Source organism: Bacillus rossius, chromosome 7, assembly GCF_032445375.1.
Source record: "Bacillus rossius redtenbacheri isolate Brsri chromosome 7, Brsri_v3, whole genome shotgun sequence".
Classification (NCBI taxonomy): Eukaryota; Metazoa; Arthropoda; class Insecta; order Phasmatodea; family Bacillidae; genus Bacillus; species Bacillus rossius.
The window spans coordinates 25,307,133-25,330,204 of record NC_086335.1 but is presented as its reverse complement, the minus strand read 5'-3'; the positions used below and the strand labels follow the sequence as shown (position 1 = coordinate 25,330,204).

The 23,072-nt window shown below is 38.9% G+C and overlaps 1 protein-coding gene across 7 annotated transcripts in view; it reads left to right on the top strand.

Annotated features, from left to right (window-relative positions):
- The window catches only part of LOC134533759 (mucin-5AC-like), a 144,920-nt gene that overhangs the window by 98,362 nt on the left and 23,486 nt on the right, over positions 1 to 23,072 (top strand). For 5 of the 7 annotated variants that reach the window (XM_063371391.1, XM_063371397.1, XM_063371396.1 and 2 more), the window contains 3 exons: positions 2,205 to 2,376; positions 7,888 to 8,094; positions 14,148 to 14,398. In XM_063371391.1, the coding sequence (XP_063227461.1) occupies positions 2,205 to 2,376; positions 7,888 to 8,094; positions 14,148 to 14,398 (630 nt within the window). The remainder of the gene's footprint in view (positions 1 to 2,204; positions 2,377 to 7,887; positions 8,095 to 14,147; positions 14,399 to 23,072) is intronic. The other 2 variants (XM_063371393.1, XM_063371394.1) reach the window with 2 other exon arrangements.

Below are 23,072 nucleotides of genomic sequence, written 5' to 3'. Positions count from 1 at the left end.
TCAAAATACATCAAAAAATTAACTTATTAGAATACTGATTGATTAGATCGATTCCCATCCTTGGTTCTAAAACGGTAAGAGCAAAAAATAAAAAACTACAGATTCTACCTCAGCAGAAGCCACCTAAATTGACCTACCACCACCAATAACAAGGTATATATCGTCATCTGGCATGACGTCATATCAACCATCTTGCCTTCGTCTGCTGGAGACCACCATCTTGTTTTCGTCCATTAGAGTGTGCTGATGTCATGTTAGTGTGATTTTCTGCTAACCATACCTTTGACCTCGACTGTTGGCATTGAACTTTGACCTTGAACTTGAACTTTGACATTGAACTTGAACTTTGACCTTAACCTTGAAATTTGACCTTCACCTTGAAATTTGACTTTGACCTTGACGTCCATCATGGATCCGACATTTTGTGTTCAGTACACACTACCAGGAGCCACCACCTGCGAGAAGACATTGCCACCATCTTGTTTTCGTCTGCTGGAGGACACCATCTTGTGTATGTACTCGTCTTATAGAGTACATTACCATCATGCTAGTTTTATTCTAACCCGCTAGAGTGCTGTAATAATTTATTATTACTGAGGTGCCCGCCATCTTGAAATTTGGACGTAATCTTGGAATCGTGTAATTATTTAGCAAGATATTCGGGAAAAAAATCCAAAATTCATCAAAACATTCACTCATTAAAGTAATGATTGATTCGAAACTTGGTTCGATCCCTGGGCGATACAAAAAATAATAATTTTATCTAAAACCCTCAAAAATACAGGTTCGAAAATAAAACACCACAAGTTATTTCACAAAATAAATTTTATTACTTAATGTCTATTCTACTACAGGAACACTTGCGAAAATTAACAATTTCATAAACATTTAGGTCCGCATAGGCGTGAAATCGGTTTATACTATACAGAGTCCAGCCAGAAATTTTACTGACATAGTTCTCCTCCTCATGACAGAGTTTCTCGACAGCGTGTTTAACAGTTTGCTTCACAACGTCAGAATTGTAAATTACTGCAGCCGATGTCTTGAATGTACACTTCTTTACTTTGTCATCGAATGGATATGGCTTCCCATATATACAGTCCAACCACAAGTTATATTTTAATGGACCGTTTGTTGCTACGTCATCAGTAAGCTGATTGATTAGGTCCTGTCTGATATCATCAAGAAAATTACAAATGTCCTTCGACTCAACGTGATAATAGTAGTCTTTCAACGTTCCACGAAACCCCCTTCATATATGTACTACTGACATGGTTTTACTGAAATCACTCCAGTAAAATAAGAAAGAAGCAATGGTCCTTGATTGCGTGGTAATACAGCCGTCTTTCATGATCTCGTCGGCGAATATTGTATAAAAATATGTCTTACTAATCATAGAATTTTTTTTTTCGTCTCGCACATTTCCTCAACTCCGTTGAGAATTTATTTTCACCTTTAATTTACAAATATGGACATACGTAAGTTTACTTATATATTCGTAACTTAACGACTTATGATTTTATTTTAACTAAACACGAACTCTCAAGAATCCTCTTGGAGCTTTAATAAACCTTTCAAAACCTTTTTGCTAAGTCTACAGCAGAAACAATATTCTCCCTTCCACATGCAAGTATACCCTGTTGAAAGTTTATCAATCACGGAGTCCAGAGTAGTTTAGTTTTGATGTGACAACGTCTAATAAATCGATGAACGCCAGCTGCACGCACGAAAAAGTGTCCCGTTACGCTGTGTCCCGTTACGCTCATTGTACGCTTGCGCCGCATCTATCTTTCACTCGATTGGCCTATGAATCTACTATTAAGTATATTAAGGCGGACTTTTCGAAAGTAGCTTTTAAATTTAGTACATTCCAATTAAACAATCACTTTCATTCAAAAAATTATAGTTAAAATAATCTGTTCGTTAAAGTAATAAACATATTGTAATTAATGAGTGCAAATAAAAGTATATTTATCAATTTAATTGTAGATTTCATTTCACTCCTTCTTTGTATCCATACAAAATAGTGATAATTCAATAAAAATTATTCAATTTTATTCATAAAAGTATGCAATTATTTCATCAATGTTTTGTTATGACGTTGTCACGTTATACTATCGTCCGTAAACCGACTTTACAGACAACCTTTCCGCAGACGTGGCGTGCGGTCGCCAGCGAGTGAGCGGGGACCGCGGTGTGTGCAGGTACCCGCTGAAGAACCTGAGGACCAGCTCCAGGGAGGTCTCGTACCTGGCCGTGGTGAACGACATCAACGACAACAGGCCGCAGTTCGAGGAGGGCGCCTCGCTGGTGGTCGGCTACCCCGACGAGCAGCTCGCGAGGCAGCTGGCGCCCCGGTCGCTCGTCACGGTCCACGTGAGTCGCCGCCGCTTCGGGTCCCCGGGGGTGCCTTCATCTCACAGACGAGAGAGCCACGCCCCGAGTTCCCCCAACTTCATGCTCGCTTCTTTTTACCCCCGGTTCTATCTCATTGTATAAACCGGTGTGGCATTTAAATTTTGCGCTCGATTAGGATAGGTTAGCTACATTATAAATGCTTTAAAACATTGTGGATGGTTGGTTATATTAGGTAAGTGTAGCTACATTAAAAATACTGTAAAATCATTTCATGGTTGCTTAGCAAATAACTTTTTAATATTAAGCTATCCAGGGCTAGGAAACCGTTTACATGATTTCACGGTATCTTTAATGTAGCTATCCTAACCAAATCAACCGTCCACAATGTTTTGAAGTATTTATAATGTAGCTAACCTAACCTATATTGACAATTAGTCATCATGAGTTACAATGAACTAAAAAAAACAACCGAAGATGCACGATCGGGTGTTCGGCTCTCTCGTCTGTGAAAAGAAGGCTGCCCGCGGTAATCTCACGTGCGCTCTGCCATCGGGCGGTAGGCGTGAGTGCTGTCTGGTTTCCCGCCTTAGCGGGAGTTGTCGTGGCGCTCTCAGCTGTGAGCGACCAGCCAAGGGCGCTCTCCACAACCAGAGCGTCGTCTCTCAAGCTCCCCAGTTGCGAGGCCACGCCCATTGCTAGAGACCGGAAAAATTCGTGGATTCATTTCACGACAGCCTGAAATTCAAATAGTTATACCTCAGTGCTGCCTCTTCCATTGGCTCACAACTCACCTGGATGACTCTGAGCCAATGAGAAACACCCAACCAAAGCTGTATCGAATCACATGCTGCTACGTTGGGACGTCTCACAAGTCAGCAGCCAATGAGTGGGTGGCATTTTACCGAGTGCACGCAGAACTATGGAGTACATCCTAGAGGTCATTGAACCCGCGAATTTTTCCTGTCTCTACCCATTGATGATACTGCCTGCGGATTGTTCCTTTTGACCAGTAACTGTAGCCTTCAGCATAAGAGCTTGGTCTAACTCCCGCCTGTGGCTTGTCAACAGCATTTGAGAACACCACAATGTGGCTCAACAGGCGGGGGAACCTGTCATCGCTACCGCCGAGCCCAAGTCGTCAACATGGCGGACCCACGTGTTGCAGCATAGACCTATACATATTTCAATTCGTGAACATCTGGGGAATCACCAACCGTATAGGTGTCCAAAATGATAATCTATATTAGCCAAACCATTATGGGATACATATTGGTAACTTAGTCGTAGCAAGGAGTGATCATAATTTTAAAAATAATTAATAATCTGTCATTTTAATGTGGATTACACATGCGTGCGGACTCAATACATTAGAAGTTTTGGTTTTCGATTTGGTTCAAATACCGTCTCTTGAAAATACCATTTACATTTTTTTTATACATAAATGAATATTTCCGTTTACAAATTGAGGTTTGAAGTAAAAATTTACCTTGTTTTGTATCTTATTTCTGTAATAAATTTTAACACATTGTTAGTCTGTTAGTTTAATTATTTCATACTACGTAGCCTTTATTACTTATAGTAAAAGTAAATGAAATAAGCACTAGATTTGAACAAAAAATAACTCTGTATTTGAGCTGGATTAAGTATCTTAGTAAATACGTTTTCATATATTACCCATGGATAAACTAATTATTTGTAGAAACTGCACCCCTGTTAAATGGAAAATCGAGCTGGTTTATTTCACTAATAATATTAAGAATCATGGGCATTACTATTATGTTTAATTATGTTTGTTCCTTTGTCTCAGTTGGTAAAAAAAAATTTCAATTTCTCAAACTATATTCTAATAAGTAAGTAATAAAAATAAATTTTAAAAATTAAACTCTGTATCATTCTGAACTCTTATAGTTAAATGAGCACCATTAATGCTGTGACCTATCTCGATGAAATGACAAATGAAATGTAAATTTTGTCTTTTTTTATAAAAAAAAACTTCATTGCATAAGACCATCAATTCCCTTACATACTGTTTAGTAATATTAATACATTTAAACATTTACCTACTAGGACGAATCTATTTCTTTAATTCCAAATTGCATATAATGATTTTTTATATATTTCTATATTTGGACAACTTTGTTGCAGTTTTTGCAGGTGAAGTATAGAAGATAAAATAACAAAAGCCATTCCCCAAGTCGCATAATTGTAGAGTAAACTGCAGAAATGTTCGTGTCTTTTCAGTATTTTGTTAAATTATTTTGTTAAATTACTCATGCATGCAGCTACTATGGACGGCAACTATGGTGGCTGGTTTTTTTATGTAAGTACATTAGTTATTGTGTGTATGAGGAAAATAATTCATTCTTCTCTACTGCTTTACAATGCTCACATTAATTTATACCCATGAGCATAACAGAAGATATAACAGAAACTAAACATCGTGTAAAGCGGGCTAAGTCGCAACTTAAAGTGTCTTTGCTGGTCGATATCTGTCACAAAATTGATTTAAATAAAATAATATTCTGTAAACTGTGCTAATGAAATATGGTCAGTATTTTTATTATAAGACAAATTTTATTTTGTGTAATTAATTTTTGCATACGTTTTATAACATGAAATAATTAAATTGTGAAATTCAAAAAATAACTTGTTTAAATTTAAAATATTTTTTTCATAAAGTTTTATTTAAAATTAAAAGTATTGAAATCATGAAGACATCGATGCTGCAATGTCCACAGCAATACTTAATTCATTTAAGTTGTACGACTTATAGAGGTTCACAAGGATAAAGCTTGTTAACACCCATGTTTTAAATTAACCCTCGCTTTTGACACAGAATATATATATATATATATATATATATATATATATATATATGTAAAACCTTCACAAACTAGATGGTATGCAACCAGAGCCAAAGCAAATAAAGCATATTGTTAATACATTTTATGCAAACTAATTTTTTTTCCTTAGTGGATTTTACGTCGTATCTCAGCTGTATATCTGGATAGAAATAAACATATTGCTGGCAATTTAACTAAATACTGAAAAAGCTCAACTAATGTAATCCATCAATTCTAAAAGAATGTTACCCGGGGAATTGATTTTGTTATATTTTTCTTCTACACTTCACTTTCAAAAAATAATGCATCTTAAGTGCCTTAGATTTAAAAAAAGTATATCAAACTTTTGACTAAATAAGGAGTTATCCTTGGTAGGCTAATTTAGATATTTAGTCTTATAATATTATTTTAAGAAATATACAGGATAATTTTTGTTGGATCTAACGCATATATATGACCGTAAAATAAAAAATGTCATTTAATTCATCGAAGTAATCCACGTCCGCAGTAATAAATAAGAGATCATCATAATTGCCAACAATTCATACATGTTTAATACATTAATTTGATGTTAATTTTTTTGTGAGAAATTGTAATAAACCGTTATTTTTTTCAAGTCATAACCAAGAAACAAGTACAGTTTAGGCTAAGTGAAGTCCTCGTCTTAAAATAAAATCTTAAGTGGAAGAAAACCACATATAATTCTTGTTTACCTGGTTTGCAGTTCATATCAATTGTTCGTTTAAACATTAATAACATATGAACATTAACTTCTTTGAAAATATCGTTCTGTTAGATATATACAATATGTACGAGTATATATATATGTGTGTGTACATATATTTTCAATTACTTGTTCTTTTATTGTTTATTTTAAATTAAAGTTAATAAAATTTTTGGCCCTAAATAGAGGAAATAAAAGAACAAAAGGTCAGAACTATGTGTTAAAAGTTTTTACAGCATTTAGAGAAATTAATAGAAATAAAAACACATTTTTGCATAAAGTACAGCATCTCGTATAATGCAATAATGAAGTATATTAAACTATAAATGTGAACTGCAATTACGAGATTTAAATGACATCTTAGGTTCATGTTAAAGTCATTGACTTATTGCACTTTTCCGTTATTCTACAGTTACATATAACTAACTTAATGTGGTGAGACGTTAACTCATAAATGTAATAAAGCTAATTTAATCACAAAATCTTTAATTTGTGATTATTTCATACTAACATCATTTAAGTTTACAAAATATATTTCAGGTTAGCTTTTCCATGGCAAAGATTCATTTAACACACCAATATTTTTTGGGATATTCCCCAATGTCCACAAACGCGAACACATACCGGTGCATGCTGCCTCGCGCACAAGTCCGCCATCTTGACAGCTTCGGCTCGTGAGTCTAGCAGAAAATAATAACACTACTTCCCAGCATTCCACAGTAGTGGTGCCGCCTAACAGTCGGCTACGATCAGTAGGTGGGTGTCTTTATTGTCGTTTACCCGTGTTTTTATATATGAGAATAGAGAAATATATATATTTATTTATTTATTATCGTCTTTATTGGTGGCGGCAGGCGGTTGTGGTGAGTGGGAGTCACGGCAAGGCGAGGCTAGTACATTTGGGAACACCACCGCTGGTTCCACTGAAGATGTGGCGTAGCTTAAGGGGCCCGCCTCGTCAGGAGTGTATGTGTGTTAGTGAGGCGGGTGCTTCTATCGCTCTGTCGTCTCTAAGCGCAAGGCTCTGAACTGGCGCGCAGTCTTCTCGTCGTCACAGGATAACTGTGAAATTTGAGCGGTGACCTTAAAATTATATGGCGGTTAAATGAAGATACAGGTATAATGCAAGTCCCTTAAATGTTTTGAAAAATCTGTATCGGTTGTTTTACGCCTAAAATTTACTCTGAAGACATGCGTTTTAGTCATTTTTAAATCTTCTAAAAATACAGTTTTAAAAACTTAACCCAAAATCCAAAAGTACTTTTCGGCCCTCAGCACACTCTTAAATTCTTTTCGTAAGCAGGCCCCACTCGGATATCTCGAGTAGTTTTGAAATCGCGTTGTTTTACCTGAAGCTCTGCGCACCGTGTGTGTGCGCGGGCCCCGGCTTACCCGAGCACACATGTGGTGTGCAGAGAACAAAAAAAGAAACCACGTGATTTTAAAAGCTGCTCGAGAAATCCGAGAGCGGGGATTGTTTACGAAAGACATCTAAGAACATGTTTTGTTTTTTTTCGTATTTAGTTTTTAAGCTGTATTTTTAAAAAGAGCATCCATTTGGAGATTCTTGGAAGGACTCTATACCCATATTACCTTTTAAAGATTTGTGCAATGGGAATGCATGACTTGATGTCAGCTTTTGGACATACTACGCCATTGCTAAGCACACGTATGTCTGTAGAAGAAAACTACAAATAAAAACCAAAAGACAAAAACCACAAATTAAGCAAAAAAATTGCTGTTGTCAACAGGATATAAACACCACATAATATTCCATAACAGGAATATGGTAAACAAACAAAGAAAAATGGACTAAGCAATCTTTTTGCCGAATTTGTGTTTTTGTCTTTTGGTTTTTTTTTTGTAGTTTTCTTGTACAGACATAATGGCGTGTGTCACGCACGACGAGGAGGGGAGACGCGCCGGCGACAGTATGCACCCGAGGCGGCCGTCTGTCCGCAGGCGACGGACAAGGACGAGGGTCTGAACGCCTACGTGCGGTACGAGATCGCGGGAGACGGCGGCAACCAGTTCGTGGTCCACCCGCACTCGGGCGCCGTGTACCCGGCCGAGAGCGGCTTCCAGTTCCGCGACACGGGCTTCCAGGTGCTGGCCAGGGACCGCGACGGCGCGGCCGGCTGCCTGCAGTCCGACCCGCTCTCCGTGCAGGTGCCGTGTCCGCTCTGTCTACAACTGTCCTGCACTGCCTTTCACAGAGGGAAAACCTTTGTTTGAATCAAACAAACATATTTGTTTATACATGGCGAAATAAATATTTACTTGGCGGAACAAAATATTTTGTTAGTTTAACCAAACTCGGTAAGTAACAAAAATTATTTGTACACCTAACCAAATATACATTTGAGTTGACAAACTCATTTTTTTGGGTCAACAGTATCTTTCCTACTACAAAATATTTGTTCGAATTAACAAAAACATATTTATTTCGCCATAAATAAACAAATATTTTGTTGAGGCAAACAAACCTTTCTCTCAGTATTACTGCAAAAATAACTACGATCAACATGTAGTTACATGCGAATAAACTGCAACATATTTATTTTCAAAGCAACTTCAGGTACAAGTGTGTGTGTGTGTGTGTGTGTACAGTTGGCCTATGCATTTCATATGGAAATCTACTAGCCTCATAGGCGTGGTTATATAATTAATATATCTTTTTTAGTTTTTGAAAGTAATATTGTGTATTTAACATGAGTTTTAAAATTTGTAAATTATTTATTTTTTGTTCTTGTTTATTATGTTTTGTTTTAAATATTTTATTTATATTGCCCACTTTTTTCTATGAGAAATAAAAAAACAATCATTTAAGAGCACATATTCAAAAATAATAATTATTATATATTTTTTTCCGTTGTTTAAGAGTTAGCTATTTTTAAGTTCAGTATTTTTATCACTTGTTTGTTTTGATATTTACTTGTTTATTTTTATTTGCAAAATAATGTTTATACGCCTATTTTTTAATCTGTGGTTAAGTATAACATAAGATAATGTCCACGTCTTAACTTGGCCACGTGTACAAATAAGACAAATAAATAAATATTCACTAATTACTACGTACCTAATAAAAACACAAATTGATTTAACGTAAAGCATTTAAATATATTTCAATATAAAAATATTATAATTTTCATTTATGATACATTCACTCCGCCAACACTCCCATACACATTCATTAAGCACTCCTTGAAGTTTGGTGTCTGCGAATGTAGCGATCCTCTTCGCCTACTACACGAACATATTTCGAAGTTGCAAGGTTTATGTTAATTTCAGAGGGATTATTGTTACTTTTCACAAGCCCCACAGTGGTCAGTACATCTTCCATATGAAATTACATGACACTTCGAGGAATGGGGCATGGCTTTGGGTACTCAACGTTTATGGACATGGGTGATAATTGTGACAGTTCGTACGTAGTACTCCCACGAAACAATCTTTTACTAAATTTGTCCCAGATATTCTATAATATTACTAAAAAATTACATAGTAGTTAATTTTTAAAAATTCTGGATGACATAACCTATATCCAGTCATGAATGAAATTCGGATAAATAATTTGAAATATAATTTATTGCAAAAATTGAAAGTGTAAAATCACCAAATGACATCCTGAAAAACTAACCCACTTCCCCAATTTTCCTGCGATTCACGAATCATTGGTTGTACGAGTCCACCCCTAACGTCCTCTCAACGTACGAGATGAGAAAAAACATTGCAGCCTGTGTAATGCAACTAGCCACAAACTAGACAGTCCTCAACTAATGCAATACCACTGTTGTTCGGTCAACAGAGAGAGAGTGTGTGTGTGTGTGGGGGGGGGGTGGTTTGATTGTCAGCAGGGCCGTCGGTGGCGAGGGGCAAGAGGGTAGGGCAACATCCCCCGAAATTCATTAAGCCCCGATTAGGATTAGAGATTTTTTTATTGCTTGGGTTTCTCCTGATAGGAAAAAAATTACAAGACTATTGTACATAGAATTCACAGAAAAGCTTACAACTAATTCTATAAACACAGATTATGTTTACAGTTAAGGCCACAATAACGTTTACAGTCTTTAAATTGTTTTTGATGTGTGACATCTTAACTCGTGGTATACGGCATTTGGTAGGAATAATTTCGTGGATGGAACGGAAGACGTATGGAACGGAAATGTGTAACCACGGTGCTGCCATCTGTAGCGAATGGCGTGAACTAAAGTTTACAAAGCCAAAGGGAAACTTTATAGTACTTATTAACCGTTTAGCGAATTTTAACTATATGGGCAGTATCTAAATAACATTCCTTGTCGAAAATTAGGTCCCAATCCGGGGTTTAGTATTTTTCAAATCGTTTTCGTATTTTATTGGAGCCGTTTCATTATGTAGTTTTGATTTCACTCTTCAAATCAAATGATTCTATAGTTGACATAACTGCTCCGGTAGCGAATTCTAGCTGCGGGTGTGTAAACTACGTGTGGTTCGCTTCCAGAAATGTATTTGAAAAACAATCTGTGTATACTTATAACGCTTGGCATTATTTTAAAGTTTTCGACGTCAAGTTTCGTGTTCCAGTTTCGAATTGTAAGTGTATTCGCAACATGAAAACATACGAATTACTCGTCACTGAGGTTGGATGTTACAATTCTCTTGCGAGTACTGAAAGACTCGTTCGCATTGTTTTTATTGAGGTGTTGAAAATGTTTTCTGTTAAATAATAGGGACGGAGCCCGACAAAAGTATTTGCCCAAGGCCCCTTGGATCTTCGTGGGAGCTCTGATTTTGTTAATTAAAAAAACACCAACCCCATAAATGGGGCGAAATTAGCAAGAAATCAGTTAAGGAGTTAATTTGGGGTGATAAAATTTGAGCTGTTACAATACCCGTTTACGGATACTTCTGATAAAGTAACATTCTCTGAACAAACGGATTCTGATTTAAATCCCTCACGGCGTGTTGGTTTGCAAGTGACAGTTGACAAGTGGCTGGCAGTGGTGGTAGCTATTGTTGATAAGCGTCAAAGATGAGACATGTTATCGGTGCGTAGAGTGTCAATAATAAAGTAACATTCTCTCAACACACAGGTTCTGATTTTAATCCCTCACAACGTTTTGTTTGCAAGTGACAGTTCAGAAGTGGCTGGCAGTGGTGGTATTATTGATAAGCGTCAAAGATGAGACGTGTTGTCGGTGCGTAGAGTGTCAATAATAAAGTAACTTTCTCTCAACACACGGGTTCTAATTTTAATCCCTCACAATGTGTTGTTTGCAAGTGACAGTTCAGAAGTGGCTGGCAGTGGTGGTATTATTGATAAGCGTCAAATATGAGACGTGTTGTCGGTGTGTAGAGTGTCAATAATAAAGTAACATTCTCTTAACACACAGGTTCTAATTATAATCCCTCACAAAGTTTTGTTTGCAAGTGACACTTCAGAAGTGGCTGGCAGTGGTGGTATTATTGATAAGCGTCAAATATGAGACGTGTTGTCGGTGCGTAGAGTGTCAATAATCAAGTAACATTCTCTCAACACACGGGTTCTAGTTTTAATCCCTCACAACGTGTTGTTTGCAAGTGACAGTTCAGAAGTGGCTGGCAGTGGTGGTATTATTGATAAGCGTCAAAGATGAGACGTGTTGTCGGTGCGTAGAGTGTCAATAATAAAGTAACTTTCTCTCAACACACGGGTTCTAATTTTAATCCCTCACAACGTGTTGGTTTGCAAGTGACAGTTCAGAAGTGGCTGGCAGTGGTGGTATTGTAAATAAGCGTCAAAGATGAGACGTGTTGTCGGTGCGTAGAGTGTCAATAATCAAGTAACATTCTCTCAACACACAGGTTCTGATTTTAATCCCTCACAACGTGTTGGTTTGCAAGTGACAGTTCAGAAGTGGCTGGCAGTGGTGGTATTGTTGATAAGCGTCAAAGATGAGACGTGTTGTCGGTGCGTAAGTGTCAATAATAAAGTAACATTCTCTCAACACACGGGTTCTGATTTAAATCCCTCACGGCATGTTGGTTTGCAAGTGACAGTTCGGAAGTGGCTGGCAGTGGTGGTATTATTGATAAGCATCAAATATGAGACGTGTTGTCGGTGCGTAGAGTGTCAATAATCAAGTAACATTCTCTCAACACACAGGTTCTGATTTTAATCCCTCACAACGTGTTGGTTTGCAAGTGACAGTTCAGAAGTGGCTGGCAGTGGTGGTATTATTGATAAGCGTCAAAGATGAGACGTGTTGTCGGTGCGTAAGTGTCAATAATAAAGTAACATTCTCTCAACACACGGGTTCTGATTTAAATCCCTCACAACGTGTTGGTTTGCAAGTGACAGTTCAGAAGTGGCTGGCAGTGGTGGTATTATTGATAAGCGTCAAAGATGAGACGTGTTGTCGGTGCGTAGAGTGTCAATAATCAAGTAACATTCTCTCAACACACAGGTTCTGATTTTAATCCCTCACAACGTGTTGGTTTGCAAGTGACAGTTCAGAAGTGGCTGGCAGTGGTGGTATTATTGATAAGCGTCAAAGATGAGACGTGTTGTCGGTGCGTAAGTGTCAATAATAAAGTAACATTCTCTCAACACACGGGTTCTGATTTAAATCCCTCACGGCATGTTGGTTTGCAAGTGACAGTTCGGAAGTGGCTGGCAGTGGTGGTATTATTGATAAGCATCAAATATGAGACGTGTTGTCGGTGCGTAGAGTGTCAATAATAAAGTAACATTCTCTTAACACACAGGTTCTAATTTTAATCCCTCACAACGTTTTGTTTGCAAGTGACACTTCAGAAGTGGCTGGCAGTGGTGGTATTATTGATAAGCGTCAAATATGAAACGTGTTGTCGGTGCGTAGAGTGTCAATAATAAAGTAACATTCTCTCAACACACGGGTTCTAGTTTTAATCCCTCACAACATGTTGTTTGCAAGTGACAGTTCAGAAGTGGCTGGCAGTGGTGGTATTATTGATAAGCGTCAAATATGAGACGTGTTGTCGGTGCGTAAGTGTCAATAATAAAGTAACATTCTCTCAACACACGGGTTCTAATTTTAATCCCTCACAACGTGTTGGTTTGCAAGTGACAGTTGAGAAGTGGCTGGCAGTGTTGGTATTGTAAATAAGCGTCAAAGATGAGACATGTTGTCGGTGCGTAGAGTGTCAATAATCAAGTAACATTCTCTCAACACACAGGTTCTGATTTTAATCCCTCACAACGTGTTGGTTTGCAAGTGACAGTTGAGAAGTGGCTGGCAGTGGTGGTATTGTTGATAAGCGTCAAAGATGAGACGTGTTGTCGGTGCGTAAGTGTCAATAATAAAGTAACATTCTCTCAACACACGGGTTCTAATTTTAATCCCTCACAACGTGTTGGTTTGCAAGTGACAGTTGAGATGTGGCTGGCATTGGTGGTATTGTTGATAAGCGTCAAAGATGAGACGTGTTGTCGGTGCGTAGAGTGTCAATAATAAAGTAACATTCTCTTAACACACAGGTTCTAATTTTAATCCCTCACAACGTTTTGTTTGCAAGTGACACTTCAGAAGTGGCTGGCAGTGGTGGTATTATTGATAAGCGTCAAATATGAGACGTGTTGTCGGTGCGTAGAGTGTCAATAATAAAGTAACATTCTCTCAACACACGGGTTCTAGTTTTAATCCCTCACAACGTGTTGTTTGCAAGTGACAGTTCAGAAGTGGCTGGCAGTGGTGGTATTATTGATAAGCGTCAAAGATGAGACATGTTGTCGGTGCCTATAGTGTCAATAATAAAGTAACATTCTCTCAACACACGGGTTCTAATTTTAATCCCTCACAACGTGTTGTTTGCAAGTGACAGTTCAGAAGTGGCTGGCAGTGGTGGTATTATTGATAAGCGTCAAATATGAGACGTGTTGTCGGTGCGTAGAGTGTCAATAATAAAGTAACATTCTCTCAACACACGGGTTCTGATTTTAATCCCTCACAACGTGTTCGTTTGCTAGTGACAGTTGAGAAGTGGCTGGCAGTGGTGGTATTGTAAATAAGCGTTAAAGATGAGACTTGTTGTCGGTGCGTAGAGTGTCAATAATAAAGTAACATTCTCTAAACACACGGGTTCTAATTTTAATCCCTTACAAGGTGTTGGTTGATAGTGACAGTAGAGAAGTGGCTGGCAGTGGTGGTATTGTTGAGACGTGCCGAGCGACAGCGACTGGAGAGCGGAGGGATGCGCCTGATGGAGCTTGTGCGGCGCAGGTGCGGATGCTGGGCTCGCGGCACGTGACGGTGCTGACCGTGGAGGACCGCCTGGTGGAGGACTCGGACGCCGTGCTGGGCCAGCTGCGCGCCGGCTCGGGGCTGGACGTGAAGCTGCTGGCGGCCGCCGTGCTGCCCTCGGCCGCCACCAGGTCGAGGCTCGCCGCGCGGCCCGGGTCGCTGCTGCGCCTCGTTGCCTACGCCCTCAACTCCTCCGACCACACACCAGTGCCCTTCTCCGACCTCAAGAAGTGAGTGCCACGACACTCAGGGCGCCATGTTGTGAGAAACAATGTTTCACGATTCTTTTTTTCCTAGCTTAAATTATTCTAAGTGTGCCCCATCCTGCGGGGGATATCTCATTGGTCTAGGACTCCTTCTTGTGGGTTTGCCCCACCCCCCCCCCTCTTAAGTTTTGTTTTGCGTTGTTGCTTACTTGGTCCGGCCTGGTGGTGGACCTGGTTAAAGGCTTGTGACGCTCTTGGAAGAAGTAACTCCTTGAGTCAAACGCAGGTTATCCCAATGGTTACGAGGGAGTGGTGGCTGTGATGCTGGGATGGATTGCTACAGCCTCTCATTGTAGCTCTTATCCAAATACTTCCAGGTTGCGTTTAAATGGCGTATCAATTTCCTGATGGCCACAGAGTGCCCGTGTCGTGTCGCTGGACGCTCAGCCCTCCATCTATCTATCCCAGCATCTTTCATGACACAACATTAAAAAATTTAAACGTATATATATTTAAATGAATAATTATTTTGGAGATAAAGAATTTATTCAAATTCATATAAAGCATTAGATTTTAAGTGAAATTTCTTTGGGTGCATTGGGAGAAAAACAATTTCAAGGAAGAATTTTAATGCAACGTTTCGTAAAACGATTTTTTTCCTAGCCTTAATTATTCTAAGTGTGTAAGTGGATGGTCCAGGTTAGGGGAGGACCTAAGTGTGTCTCAGGCCGAAGCCTATACACTCTACCATGAGGGTTTTTAACCATGCAGGACAAGGGCGCGTGCATCATGTGATAATTGGGGTTTACTGGCCAGCCATGGCAGCGATTGGCGCCATGGCTGACGCCCCATAGAAAGTCTAACTTAAAAGCTAGCTAATGTGACCCAGGTAAAACCTGCACAGACACAGGGAAAACCCTCGGCCGGGTCTTGCGGGGATCAAATATCATGCATTAAGCAAGCAGGTAACTACTGGACAAGAGGGAAGAGGGTCCAGGTATGAAAAAGGAAAGGAAAATCAACCATGCAGGGGTTGGGTGCTTGGGCCTTGCGACCCGCATTGTTATTGTTGGGCGCTCCTGAGGATTGAAAAGGACGGAGAATAGGTTGCGGACGGTGCAGAGAACTCGTCGGGCCTCACTCCCTTGGGCGGGCTCCACGTGGCGGCGTGCGGCTCAGGTTGAACCCCGCCATGCTGCAGGGATAGGCGGGTCGCGGCGGTAGGGACCCGCCTGCGCCTGACGCCACCCCGACTTACGCGAGTATTTGGGCAGAGGGCAACACAACAGGGGTTTGAGCTTATTGTTGTACGGGCCATATTCGCAAGAAAATGGTGTAGGTGTCAAGTACGTATTGTTTTGGTTACTTGTGAAAATTAGTACGATTAAAAAATAGTTTTATAAGTATTGCTTTAGCAGTTTAACTAAATATGTTTTCTTTGTGGTGTGAGTATTTTAACAATGAGTAATTAAATAAGTAATAATTTTGTTAATTCATGTTTATTTAGAAAATGGCCTTCTCTCTCTCTCACTCTCTCTCTCTCTACCGTTTTACCACTTCCAATAAACTTACGAGTTGAGGTTTGAATTGCCAAAGAATTTTCATTTCTATCACGTGTACTGAGTTACACGTGCAGTTTTTTTTTTTTTTTTTTTTTTTGTAAATGGAACATAAATACATAAAATTACAGATATTTTTAAATTCTCATGAAAACAACTGTATCACTACAAAATATTGTTTATAGTAATACTGACTTCGGATTCTTACTCGGGCATATATGTTTGTGTTGTCCCAGAGCCTCAAAAGTTTAAGATTTTTGTAAATTGTTTGCTGAATAGCTTTCCAATATTGTCTCGCGCGGGTTATTAATAAATGATTAAGAAAATATAAAATTTAAATAAATACAAAATTCAAGGATGAAAACACATACTTAGAAGTACAAGTGTTACGTCAACACTAAAAATCCTGTCTTAGAGTAACTCAGCACAACTATTCATAGCTTCACACAAAAAAAAGGGGGAAAGGTATCTTAAATTTACTTCTCAACAAGGTAAGAGTACCGCTTTCAGCGAGATTTTTAATGTACCGATTCAAATCGAAGTTTAAGTTTTCCTTTACATAACAGTACTTACGGAAGCTTTAATACTGAAACTTAGGGCCAAACATAGTTAAAAATAACTTAATACCAATTCAACAATAAATTACATTTATTTTAAAGTAGTTAAAACTACATAATGCAAATCAGTATTTTCGTTATGTACCCTCCCCCTCGTGTTCTCTTAGGTACCTTATAATGGTACTTGTAACAAAATAAAAAAAACCTAGAAAAGAGCTAGGCAAGAGAAGACTAAGTAAAACTACTAATCCAGAGGTGAACACTGGGGTGACCACATAAAATTTTATCAACACACACAAAGCAGGAAAGGTGTGTTAATGTGGATCGTAATTAGTATAACTAACAAATAAAAACACTAAGTTTGCTTGTTACTGAGTTGTTATTTATTTTCTATAGAAATTATGTTTTTTTTTTTGTTTTGGTAGTCACAGGCATGAGTTTAATTATAACTTTTTACATATTTAAATTTAGATAATATTAAATAAAACATTAAATAAGGGTTTAATAATGATAGGTGAAGCACGATTAAATTTCAGATTAAGTTAAAACCATAAATAAACTTTTAAATGGCCAGCCGAGATTATTATTATATATAAATTAGGCTACTATTAATCTATATAACAAGTGTATATTTTGGTGTTCAGTCAATAAATTACTTTATTGGTGCTCATTGCGTAGAGCTTATTTGAGGCTTAGTGAACGAAGTGGAGGAAGTCCAGAACTGCTGACTGAATAACTTACGCACTATGGATAAAATTTACATTTTTCTAGTAGTCTTATCTGGCTTCTGGCGCTATGAGGACGTAGTTTGGGGACATCCCGCCAAAATGACGGCACCCACGTGGCAACAGAGTAATTATTTAAATGGTTAGAAGAGGTAGTCGGTAGCTGGGGCTGAATCCCAACTTGAATGAAGAAAGGAAAGACTTGACCGCAGTGAAGGGGGACCACACTGCGAACACACACGTTACACAATGAAGGCAGATTTAGTGAGGTCCTCCGAAGAAGTTAAATGAGCAAAGTTAAATTGAATAGTAAATAAAGGGAAAAAAATGGACGGTGCATGAGTAAGGCCCGACGATCAGCACATGAAGTTGGTGCAACCACAGTCGTGGGAGAAACACGTGTCAAGCAACCAGAACTAAAGTTTCTACCACACTACATGATTTCCGACAGCACTCCTCGTACAGAGGGAAACTATCGGGAATCTGGGGCGACTACATCCCAGTATCACGTTCAATAATTCGGAGCGACAGAGACAAGTCGCGAGAGTCCAGAATTTCGGTCCACGGTTGGGCGCAGACTATCTCCGGACAAGGGGTAATCTGCATAGTTAAAGGGGTCAGAAGGAACATCGGAGCTGGGAAAAAAATAGGGTGGGGAGGAGAAAACTTATCCTATTGGCCAGTAGGCTAGGGAGATAAGTGGGCATAAATAAAATATTTTAAAAAAAACGTCACGCCCATCTTTAGTTGACGACGGCGTCGACAGATGGAGCGTCGAGGCATGCTGGTGGGGCATACTGTCTAGGCTAAAAGGTCCGGAAGGTGCTGCGCTCTGGTGGGTGGTACAGAAGTTACCTGCACTTAGTGCGCCAGGCGTCCGAGATATGGCGTCCAAGTGGTCGCCTGAGAGCTGACATGAGGTGTGGTTTTAGCCCACGAGAGAGTAAATGGAGATAAGGTCGGACTCCAAGTCAATGTTTCAGGCACACTGTTCCAGGAAGCTCAGCGAAAAAACACTTGGGAGAAGGGGTACGGAGGGGAAAGCTAGAGCAGTGAAAACTTGGCGAAACTGTACCCACTGGCGTACCCTGGCGATGGCGAACAAGATCTTCGCGCCTGACTGAAGACGCCGACTTCATCCGACATCTTAGAAATCTCGTGCCTCAGACGATGCTGTTAGGTGCAGTAACACCGAGAACGAATCTCGACCGGGGCACGCTTGGCGAGAATAATTACATCTAAAGTCGTACTCAGAAGTAAGATAAAATCGATGAGCCTACCGGACCTAACAAGAGACTGGTGTATCGATGCGCCTGAGGTACTGGTAACACAAATGGAAACCTATCCGGCAAAGTTTAAGTTGGAAAGAGCAGTAGGGAAATAAATTTAAATAAGCTAGTCAAATCAGATCAAAAAATATATAAAATTATGTTAAAACCTTGAATTATGCCAAAATGTTACTGATTCGTGGCACAGTTACAAATAGCATGTCTTAGATTACAGTTCAAATTAATATTGGCTCTACAGTTTTTAAATTTGAACAATGATAAAGGAGCAATGGCGGAAAGTTAGATGAGGGTAATCGGAGTGCTTCGAAAAAATCCACTGGCTCACGGTAACGTCGGCCACGTTTCCCACTTATGTGATCTCGCTGGGAACGAATCCTTATCGCCTTGATAGAGGCAACTGATGTGATCACTCAGTTTCTCATGACGACATGTTATATTTATTATATGGTTCTACAAGCATTCCAATGCTTATTGTATGTAATTTCAGTTTCATATTATTTTTGTCAATATGTTTAATGTAAGATGTATGTATGCACTGTTACCTAGTCGTTGGAAATTAGAATGGCAACAAGAGCTTAAGGAAACACAGAGCAATGTATAACACATATTTAGTACGGCATGTACAGAGATTTATTCACACATTATACAAACACCTATAATCCTCATACATTAATATAAATTTTCTTATTATGTTGGCTGTTACACATTACTGCTACAATTCATGTTCCAGCGATTACCAACAAAACACCTGAAATAAACTTATACAAAATTACGTATCATTCACTACATTTTAAACATTTTCTCATAACCACACGAATTATTCCTCAATAAATAATTCTAACTGGACCCTTTTCTTTTAGTTATAATTACAAATTCTTTTTTATACAAAATACTTAAACCTTCAATTACAGATCAAAATTAGACATTGTTTTAACAGTACCAGAGACTTAGGAACGAGATATTTCTAACACAATTTAAATTTCAACACTTCTCCCCAAATAAAATTGGCTAAAATCTTCAGTGTCGTTTAAGTGATAGCGGCGAGTGTTTTTTATTTCCGTTGATCCTTGACCTGATCACCCCAGTCGGACCGGAAACATCAACGGAGCGAATGTCTTTATTCAACCTCTGCCGCCGTGCTGATTCCCTGATACTTGCACATTTTCGCCGGCTCTTAATTCACACTATTTGGTAATAAAACGAACACTATACTAGTGCAGAAAATTGGAGACAAATCACCTAACATGCTGTTGCTTGAAATTATTTTAAAACAGTTTTTCATTAAAAATTTACCTCCTTGTTTATGTTCATTGGTAGTCTTAAACGCCACGACTGGTAGTCCCGCTAATGCCACTGCACTACGCCCTTAATGTTTTAATCAAGTAGTAACACCTTTTATTTTCACCGTATTAATAGAACGAGAAAATATATATTTTTTTTTAAAGTATTGCTGAGCAGAACTCTGTTATGCTCCTAGTCGCAAACCACTTCATGACCCTCGGCGGAATTTTCTATGTTCCCCTTGGTCATTTTACTGCAAAGTCCGACACCTAAGTTTTACTTCCGAAGTCCCGTGCCAACTTGCAAATTGTTTCTTGTATAATTTGCGGCCTCTCTTACCGCCTTTTTCGGCATCCATGCGCAGCTTGAAGACCTCAGCGGGCAGCCTTTCGGCGTCGATGATCGCAGGTGCGGGTCGTGGTCACCGCATTATTCACGCAGCCGGTTGAGAGAAGACTCTGTGGAACTCGTGCTAGCAGCCTGCTTATATACTCGCTGCGCTCCATACTAAAACAGCGAGGAATATTCTGGACATCCTGAATCGGAAACGCGGCTCGGCAACTTCCGACCACATCCACGTGCTCCGATCAATGGCGATTCGGCACGAGTGGACCCGAGGATCTGCTATCCAACGCGCATCAATTGAAATTCGCGCGCCGAGTCCGTGCAGTGTATGGCAGGTGGTATCCCACTAGCCCGCAGGGGCGAGTTTCCTCGTTACGCAGTACCAACCTGCGTAACAGCACAAAACATTTTAACCTACAGAGCTTATGGAAAGTTATTTATGTATAATTGTACCTAAAAAAAATATTACATATTTTAAAAATTCAAAGAAGCGGGAGAAAATGTTTTAGCACTTCCTGTCCTGTTAAATTCAAAATTACCTGTGAAGCAGCAATGTTTTGCTGACTCTAATTTATCATAAACTAAATATTTCCGAGTTATTTCCGGACATGGAAAGTTCTACTAGTAGCATTTTACTATAAATGACTGTGAAGTGTCGTTAAGAAGATAATTACAACTATATGGAACTCTTGTTTTACCTTCAGCCATGACTGTGTTCTAGAGCAGCAGATAGCTTTAAACTGGTAAAACCTGCACCAATATTATGAGATGATAAATGGTCCCCAAGTGATTTTCTAGCCGGGAATAAATTAATGATGCAATCTGTAGAAAATCTTACAACCGTAAAGTTACTTCTAAATACTTACACAACAACTTGAGATGAAATCTTTCCGAAGCCTGATATTTAAGGTAAGTTAGGAGTTTTGCGCCCCTCTCTGGACTTAGCGGGGACCCCGACCATTTTCTTTTGAGGGGTCCTGATATTAGGGGGAGGTGCCTCTTCGGGTAGGCGGGGATTTTCCGGGTCCCTCCGCCAGGAAATCTGAATAATAATTTCTTTAAAATATATTTTTTTAAGCAAAACTTTATCTTCAATTCCGACAATGGTTTTAACTCATTCATTTTGATAAATCTGTTATTTTTTCCTGATAAATTATGCTCGGGCTAGTTTCATAAATGCCAACGATAGAATTCTGGTGAAATCGCGTCATAACCTGTATATGAGGCAGTAAAATCATTGAAATGTTTTCATTCGAAATAATGAAAATTCAGTGGAAATCTGAAGGATATTGTGCTTTAAAGTACGCGCTAATAACCAATTTGATTCTTAATTTTACCTTTGAAGTTTTAAGTTTTAACAGAGAACTAGACAAGCAGCGGGAGTAAAGAAATGAAAAGGGCAGGCGCGGGGCCTTCTATTCGCGGGACCCTGAGCGGTCGCCCTGCCTGTCAGTCCTCGAGCTGCCCCTGGTTTTGTTCAGTGCGAGGTGACAAGTCTACTTACATTCATTATCAGTGTATTAGGTCGATTGCAGGCTGTCGATTGAGTGTTAGTTTCCTGGCCACATCTCAGCGGTAGGCCTACTGGAAGAGGTGGCAAGACTTTTGTTGGGACCCCCGCCAAGACTCGGCTTCAGCCCAGAGACTTGTGCTCCCTTGATTATTAAATAGATCATTGCTTTGTTCCCACGGGACCAGCCTGCCAGGGTGGTATGTCTCCCTGTCTGCTGCTTTACATCCAGACAGACATATCAATCGATATCGCAGTCTCCCGTGACCAGAGTCGCCAATTACTTCTTGGCTTCTGGGTTTGGGACACGTTCATAAAAAAAATTATGTGTCCGATGTTTCGGCATGCCTTCTTGCAGCCATCTTCAACCGCGACTAACATCTGATGGCCTCAACCCAGAAGCCAAGAAGTAGTTACGGAAACAAATTTAACTAAGTTATAAAACAATTTTTTTTTATTTTCGTCCTGTTAAACATAAACAGGTTACTTCATGTTATTTTTTTAGTGTTTTCCGTTTTTTTTCTGTCACTATACAAAATATTCGTTTGCAAGCATCATTTAAATCATAACGTTAATTTAATATATGGATTATTCAATCGTTTATTCTAAGTACGCTTATTTAATTTTTTTAATTAATTTTTCATTCATTCGTTGATTCATTCCTTCGTAAATTCATTCGTTTAATCGTCCGTCGGTTCATCACTTTGTTTGATAGTCTTGTCGTTCATTCAAAAATGCATTCTCTCATCCATTAATTAGTTAATTAGTTCATTTTTGCGTTTGCTGAGTATATTATTTTTATTATATCATACCTTCAGTCTTAATTCAGTCTTTCGTTATAGTTAGTTCATCCCATCGTTCTGCTGTCCATTAAGTAGGTTGTTGATTCGTTTGTACTTAAATTCACTTATTAAATCTTCCGTTCGACTATATTTTTTTTTAGTGAGTTTACTCATTAAATTCATTTGTTCGTTTATTTGCTCATTCGTGTGTGTACAAGGCGCGGCTCCAGATGGCGATGGTAAGAGCTGTAGCCCTTCCAGAATTTTTATTTTTTTTATCTTATATTTATTTTTGGAGTGTATATTTATGAAAAAAAAACTTAACTTCATGTATTAATTTTTTGACGTGACAACATCTAATAAATCGATGAATGCCGGCTGCACGCACGAAAAAGTGTCCCGTTACGCACATTGTCCCGTTACTCTGTCCCGTTACGCTCATTGTACGCTTGCGCCGCATCTATCTCCCTTCCACTCGATTGGAACAACCATCGATTTGACTTTTTCGAGGCACATTAAACTTGAAACACTCCCATTCGTTTCCTACTTTTCCTATCATTGTCCTATCTTTAACAGATTGAAAGGAGTTAAATAGCGAACATGTATAAATGTTATAGTTAAAATAATCTCTTCGTTAAAGTAATAAACAT